Source organism: Tupaia chinensis, unplaced genomic scaffold, assembly GCF_000334495.1.
Source record: "Tupaia chinensis unplaced genomic scaffold, TupChi_1.0 Scaffold000184_1, whole genome shotgun sequence".
Lineage (NCBI taxonomy): Eukaryota > Metazoa > Chordata > Mammalia > Scandentia > Tupaiidae > Tupaia > Tupaia belangeri.
The window spans coordinates 2,612,552-2,620,801 of record NW_006159659.1 but is presented as its reverse complement, the minus strand read 5'-3'; the positions used below and the strand labels follow the sequence as shown (position 1 = coordinate 2,620,801).

Genomic DNA, 8,250 nt, shown 5'->3' with positions numbered 1-8,250 from the left:
CTTGAATAAACAAAGACTTGTTCAAGTTTTTCCAATTCTTACATGTCTTTGGGTTATTCCTGCAGTCTGTGTTTGGGAAAGGATATAAAATTGGGAGAAATCTCATAAATTTCATATCTCAAAATGCATGGAGATGAAATTATGCCTGACAATGAGATACATAAAAGGAAAGTACTATCAAACTACAATACTCTGAAGGAAAAGACATTGGTACCTTCTTTTTTTTTTACCATATAAAACATATATGTACCAGGGTAAAGTTTTACATTTTACATCTGAACTGTTAGTCCAGGGAATATGAAATGGAGAAATCATAAAGTACTGATTGCTTTCTAACTAATAACCTATAGATTATATCATTCCCATTCCATGCTTTTGCAAACAAAAATTCTGGGAAGGACCATAATTTGCATAGACATTTAATATATGTGTATGTATTTTCAAAAGATAGAGTAAGAGACTCTAGACATGTTTGGTCACAGTAGAATGATAGTGAGTTAACAGGGAAGCTGGCTTAAAATCATTTCTGTCAGAGAAGGGGATCCTGAGGGAAAGAAATTACTTTTGACTCAAGCTGAGCAGCAAAGTAAATCCTCTATTTTTGAGCAAGCTGCTGAAGTGACAATTCTGGGAACCAGCCTCTAAATATGTACCTTCAGGGATGACCACCCAATTAATTTCATTCTTGCTGACATTTCCCATAGCCTTAGAAACTTCTTAATGCACATTAGTGCAGCTAAAATGGATTCCATGAGAATGAAAGATAAAGGGTATTTCTCTCTTAAGCCCACAAAAAAAGCAAAATGTTATTTCAGAGCTTCGTGGAAATATAATCACAATGTGTTGTTCAAAGTAAACTAGTGTAGTGGAGCTACTCCAGAATCATCCTCACTCGATTAACTCATGAATTTTCAGACCTAAAAGATGTCAATTAAAGCCAATGGGTATCATGAAGCTAAAATTCCCTACAATGCCTGAAAAGAAACTCAGACATTTCCTTTAAACAGGGAGAAAGAAAAGAAATTGACTGTCACATCACTTTCCCATGCAAAGAGGACCTTAAATTTCTTAATGTTACTTTCCCTGAAATAGAAACACAGTCTGAAGAAACAAGAATCACAAGAATGCACTGATTTTTATTCTTGAAGAACTTTTCCCAAATATTAACCAATTCAATACTCTTATGAAAGAGGTATTTGTTGTTCATTGACAGAAAAGAAAATTACACAAATCACACAGTTTACCTACGCCCACAGTCAGCCAGAATTTTTCTAAGTCATGAATAAAATATCAGAAATAGTCAAGACCATCAGATTCTGACAGCCCATAAGTATCTTAGGTTAATGTTAAAGATGATGCATTTAGGAGTTTTTCAGTTAGCAGCCCAGGCCTTGCTACACACCCAAATGAATAATGACATTTTGAAATTGAAGAATTAAGCTGAAAGCATTACCAGTATAGAAGAGCCCTGAGAATACCCTGAAAATTCACAAAAATACAGGTAAAAGCCTTGAATTTTTCACAAGCTTTGAACTGAGTTTGAACTGATCTAAAGCACATTTTGAGAGTAGAATAATTTACATAGATCCATGACTACCATGTTACATGTACTGATAGTTGGCCATAGCAATATTGGAAATCATTTGCAAAAGTCATTGAATTTAAGTGATCAGGTGTTAGAACCTTAAATCCAAAATTTCTATGAGATTGGGAATGAAACAAGATAGGTAGACTTCAAGACAATATGATGAAAGTTAGGTTAATGTTAAAGATGATGCATTTAGGAGTTTTTCAGTTAGCAGCCCAGGCCTTGCTACACACCCAAATGAATAATGACATTTTGAAATTGAAGAATTAAGCTGAAAGCATTACCAGTATAGAAGAGCCCTGAGAATACCCTGAAAATTCACAAAAATACAGGTAAAAGCCTTGAATTTTTCACAAGCTTTGAACTGAGTTTGAACTGATCTAAAGCACATCTTGAGAGTAGAATGATTTACATAGATCCATGACTACCATGTTACATGTACTGATAGTTGGCCATAGCAATATTGGAAATCATTTGCAAAAGTCATTGAATTTAAGTGATCAGGTGTTAGAACCTTAAATCCAAAATTTCTATGAGATTGGGAATGAAACAAGATAGGTAGACTTCAAGACAATATGATGAAAGGAGAGAACAAAGGACAGTGGAGCAGAGGCTTTAAACCATTAAGTGCCATGTCCAAAAACATTTTAAATCCTTCTTCTTTCTTTCTTTGTGCTTCTAACTGAACTTTGGGGGTAGGGGTGATTCAACTTTAAGCCTGATTCTTAAAACCAGTAACTTACATCTCACTTTATAGGCATGTATTATAGGAAGGTCTGATGGCCAGATGGGAGAATAAGAGGAAGAGGTGTTAATCACTGCTGAAGCCATGAGAGGGTACCAAGGCCTAGAGTTTCTAGAAGACAGGATAGTCTAGGGAGTTGAAAGGGAGAGTAAGTAACAAGAAACCCCAGAGAGTATAAAAAGAGCAGCCAAATATCTGTCAAGCAGAATATCAGCCATGGTTAAAAAATGAATCATGGAAAAACAACAAAAAAAGTGGGCCATGGAGGCCAGACTTTGAGGTGCAGTGGCATTCAAAGATTGATAGTTCCTTTCCACAAAATTCAAGGATAAAATTGGGCAAAAATTGTCAAGAAACAACCATTTTAGGACTCTGAGAATAGATCAAAGGCAAACAGCAAAATCTGGGGAAACTGTTGGAGTTTAGGAGAAGATAGAACAGGAGTCCATGGCCTTCTAACCTAGAACTGTTTCCATCCCTCTGAGCTAGGTGAGAATGTAGTATTATCAGAATAGAGCTGACCTGGAAATCTAAAGCTTTGCCACTACAGAGTGTGAACTCATTTGGAATTAGGGGTGAAAATCTGCAGCTTTGTCAGCTAAGAATGGTCAGCTTGGTAGAAAACAAATGAAGAAAACCCACTCAGAAATTCAAAAGGGAGGTACTGAAACTGAGACAGTCATAGGACTAAATGAGCACGCCACACAACCCTGGCTGAGTGAGAAACTAAGCACATGTGTGAGGATGAACAGAGAGAGTCAAGTGAAAGATAAAATCCAAGGCAGACAGAACTGGCTGTGACTTTGAGGATACTCCCAACCCAAATGCAGAGCAATTGGCATAAGCTATTTTAAAAGCCCTACTGAGCATAAATTCTGCCCCGATCACTAGCACTAAGCTATACAGATATAGGAACAGCCACCAAGAAGTGGGGCTAAAAAATAAAACTAAAAACCTAAAAAAAAAACTGAGCAGAGACATTCACAGCTATATACTAACAGGGAAACACATTTTACAGTACAATTCCAGGAGCATCTCTGTTTCAAAAAAAAAAAAAGGCTCAGAAAAATATATCAGAATCCAGAGTTGCTACAATTTATTAGCTAAAATGTCATCATATATATATGTGTGTGTATATATATATGTGTGTGTATATATATATGTATACATATTACAGTTATTATATATATGTGTATATATATTCATATATATAAAAGAAAAAGTTTTTAAAATGGCAATCAATAGAGACTGACTGAGTGAGTTCAGGTATTGGATTTAACAAAGACTTGAAAGTAGCTATTACATATTAGTTTGAAGAATTAAAATAAACTATGTTCAAAGAATTAATGGAAAATATGAAAATGACTCAATAAATAATCACAACCAAAAAATAAACTATTTTTTTTAAAAAATAGAAATTCTGGACTTGAAAATAGATGAATAGAAATGATCCAATCTAGAGAACAGAAAAAAAAAAGTACTGGATGACTGGGCTACAGCAGAATAGGAGCCAAAAGCAACAGTAGGTAGAACAAAAAGCAATCTGAATCTTAGTTGAAGAATTTCTCAATCATAAGCCTTTTATTCATTTATAAAAATGAAGATAATAGTGTTTCATAGAATTGACATGAGCACAAAAAAATAAAAATTGTTCAGTACTTTCTGGCACACTGTAAACACAGAAGAATTGTTATCTACTATTATCATCATCATCATCATCATCAGTATTTTACTAGAGGAAAGAATTATGGCTAGCTGCACCTGGCCCCAAAAGTTCCTAAGGAAACTCTCATACCAGTACAGAAAGTTCCTATAGGCAGCTTGGAAGTGAGCAAATAACTAACTCATAACTGCTATTGGGTAAAACACTACAGCTATCAGTTCTTCGACATGCAATACCTCAACAAATATCTTCTATTAGGTTGTTGGAAAAATCATGACTCATTTTTGCATAGAAAAACATAAAAAAAGTCATGACTTTTCTGATAACCCAACAGTTTCTTTACAGTTATAAAATGAATTCTACATTTCCAGTCCTACTTTATTTTAGAGAGTCCAGTACTACTCTAAAGTATTTATTCTTTTGAAGATCTTCAAATGTTTGAGTGCAAAAATCTAGATAATTTTTTCTCTAAATATATTCATAACTAGATCTAAAAATAACTTTAATATTTGCATCCTAATAAGCCTTCTTTCAATGTGTGTTGATACTTGAAGTGGGGGACCCAAAATTACATTGACAATTTGAATCACATAATATCAGAAATAGGAGTTGGCAAAACATGACACAGATTTGCTAAAATAAGCCAGCTACTTTGACTTGGGAATTACAAAGTTTAATCTGAAGATACTCCACTTCCACCAACATATTTATCTATTTCACTTTTTTTAAAAATACTCACTCTGTTTTTGGAACAGCTTTTCTTAGCCAGAAGAAATCAGACTGTGCTAAATACTTGCGGGTTTGCAGGACGTTGCCAAAGTAGTCAGATTCTGAAAATTTTATCTGAATAAAACAAACCACAACAACATTGTTCCACATGAAGAGATGACTCTAAAAAAAAGAGACTTCAGCACACAAATGAGCAACCAGTAGGCAAGCTCCAGCCTTCACAACATTTCTCAGCCATTACCAGTTAACCCAGGATTCACAAAGCCATGAAATCTAATTTCAGTGATTTTGTTTTAACATAAAAAGCTAAAGAATCAATATGGTCATTTCTGGATCACAGTTTAAAAAAAAAACAAGAGAAGCTTCAGTTATGTACAGTGCATTCCATTTTACTTTAAAATGGAAAAGTCTACTTTAACCTTTACAGAACATATTATCTTACATTTGAAATGTCTTGGCTCATGAGTCCTTGATTTTCTAAACTGTGCTTTATTTATTTGTCACATGAGATTCTTCTAATAACATTCAGTTTAGTCAGTGGAAACCTCATTTAGCTTATAGATGATGATTTAGTCAAATGTTAAAATCTAATGTACTGTAATCAGCATTTGTTCATAAAGAAAAAATCACAAGTGATTCAAAGACCTATTTTCTACCCTAAGCACAATAGAGTCACCAGAATAATTTAATTATTAACATAATTTAGATATTAACACTTAAATGGTCACTAAAATTAATACAATTACATAGGCAAATTATAACTTATAGTTTGCATAATACAGGCAGTTGCTAGATCACAACATTGTTGTCTATTGAGATAGGGAAACAGACTATTGATTATTGGGTTCTCTTTCTTATTTTTTAGAAGGAAAACGATAGAATTTCAGTTCTGTGGGAACTTCATCTATAAAACCAGCAATACTTAATCTAAATACTATAAATAATATCTGTGCAACAGTAAAAACAATAGTTTGTAACAATCTCTAATGCTTTGGTTTTAAAATATATTACTGTGCAGATAAGAAAAACACACATTTAGGACCAGTTAAATGGCACAGTAGTTAATGCAGTTGGATTCCACATGGCCAACTGTGCAGTTCAAGTCCAGGACCCAGAGGCTGGAAAAACACACAGGCATGTGTGCATACATGCCCAAAATCAAGAGAGAAGAATAGATTACAGCGTGGTCATCCCCCTGTGCTTTCTCATTTTGCCTTTCTTTCTCTCTTCTGTCTATCTCTCTCCTGTGAGCACATGTACCCTATATCAAATTTTAAAAAAGAAAAATACACATTTGAATAAGCAAATAAAGAGTAATCAAATTATTTTTTAAATGGTTCTCAATTTTATTCATTTGTTAAAAAGTTTATTTATGTCTTTCCATGAGAAAGAGAAAGAAAGACTGAGTCTTCAGGCTGCAATCCACTCCCAGTCTCATCTGGCCCAGATTGTGCTTGATTTGAATCCAAGACTTTTCTCACATGGTTCCAGTTGTATTAGCACTATACCACTGCCTAGCCCCTTGAATTCTTATTAGATGTAATTCTTTGGGGACTTTAAACCACAGTCTTTTTTTTTTTTCCTAGAGAGATTTTTACTATAGGGCGCGTGCGCTCGCCAGACAGACAGAGAGAGACATAGAGACAGAAAGCAAGAAATCACCCCCCAGGGGGGATGGTCACGCCACAATCCCTTTTCCTCCATTCTCCTCTCGGGATCTTGGGCATGCACGCACACGCGCCCAGTGTGAGTTTTGGTTTTTTTGTTTTGTTTTGTTTTGTTTTGTTTTGGTATTTTTTGGAGAGATTTTCACTGTAGGGCACATGCGCTCGCCAGACAGACAGAGAGAGACATAGAGACAGAAAGCGAGAAATCACCCCCCAGGGAGGATGGTCACGCCGCAATCCCTTCTCCTCCATTCTCCTCTCGGGATTTTGGGCACGCATGCACACGCGCCCAGCGTGAGTTTTAAGCCACCTAGACCGCGGTCGACTACGTGGGAGTCCAGCGACATAGCCATTATGCTAACTGCTGGTTCCCTTGTTTTGTTTTGTTTTAAAAGCCTTTATTCATTTTTGATCAGAGAAAAGGACAATTTCAATGTCAACTTGTCACCTAATTATAAATTTGAACTTAACAGCATTTACTACCCTAGACACCGCACCTACTGACTTCACAAAATAAAATGATCTCCCTTCCATTCTCCAAGGTTTGTATACTGGAAGAATAAACAATCCCTTGCAATAGCCAACACTGGTACTTGACCTAGGTGTACATCACATAGCAAAATAAGAGCCAAACAAGGCCAAGAGCATTGTTACTTGTTAGCTCAGCAAGTACAAATATCATTGGAACAGTTACAGGCACACACACACACACACACACAAAGAAAAAAAGAAAGAAAAAAGAAAAAAAACAAGCAGGTTCATTAGCATTAAACAATTTACAGCCTTAAAGCCTATGCCAATCCCAGCAGCTATCTAGGATCAACAGAAACCAACTTCCCTAAATCCAACTACACTTAATAAAAAACTCAAAGTTGGAGGAAGTCCTCTAAAATAGACATAAATTGACCTTTCAGTGCACCAGATGTGCTAAAATGACATGACTTAGTCACACTTAAATCAACATTTATACATGTAAGACTCAAGAATATCTTGTCCACTATTCCTTCCTATGTCTGAACAGGGAAATGCTTCACTACTCAGCTCATGCACTACCTGCATTAAAAATGAGATCAGCTGTGAATTTTTCTACTTCACACCACAAAACTCTTACAGCCTAATGTCCATATATAAAACACTTTGTGTTCAGTCTGATGGCTCTGACATTATCAAAAGAATGCAACTAAATTATTGTCACTAGCTTGTTTTAATCTAATACTTGTCTGCAAAAATCCTTGCAACTATTTTCCATGCTCTTAAACCATTAGCTCCTACCACACAGCTTACAGTACTCTTTTATCTGAAGATTCTTACCAAGACAATTAAATTCATGTTATCAGAGAAAGCTTTTTCTAGCAGACCAGACTTACTCTGAAAACAATGAGCAAATCATAAATGGCTTACCAGAAATAGTAAGAAAGCAAAATACACTACACCATGGTGGTGTTAAAAAAAACATTTTTCTTTAAAAAAAAAAAAAAGATTACAGAAGATTACATGGTCTACTAGAACGCTTCCACCAATTACAATATTATGATCTAGTCTCATGACAAAGCCTCCAGATATCCAGAAGGGAAAGAACATCAAAATGTGGTGGTAGCCTCAGTTAGCAGGGAGACAAGGCCTTAACACATAGAATACATCTACAAAAATGGGTAATACGGTAAACACCATGGCTGGCTATAAAGGAGTGCAGTTTCTCCCTGTGGACCAATACTCCCTACAAAATAAACTGTGCCTCAATTATTGCTTATTTAAGGTTACATTTTTTACAGAGCTATGTAGTACCTGACGCAGAAAAACAATCACATAAGGAAGCATTTATTTGAGGTTTAACATGAAATCATACAAATAAAATTTG

General features: G+C 35.2%; 1 protein-coding gene across 1 annotated transcript in view; it reads right to left on the bottom strand.

The window, feature by feature from the left end:
- Positions 1 to 8,250, bottom strand: part of PHEX (phosphate regulating endopeptidase X-linked) — a 219,932-nt gene that overhangs the window by 61,068 nt on the left and 150,614 nt on the right. The window contains exon 14 of the mRNA XM_027771117.1: positions 4,736 to 4,839. Coding sequence (XP_027626918.1) covers positions 4,736 to 4,839 — 104 coding nt within the window. The remainder of the gene's footprint in view (positions 1 to 4,735; positions 4,840 to 8,250) is intronic.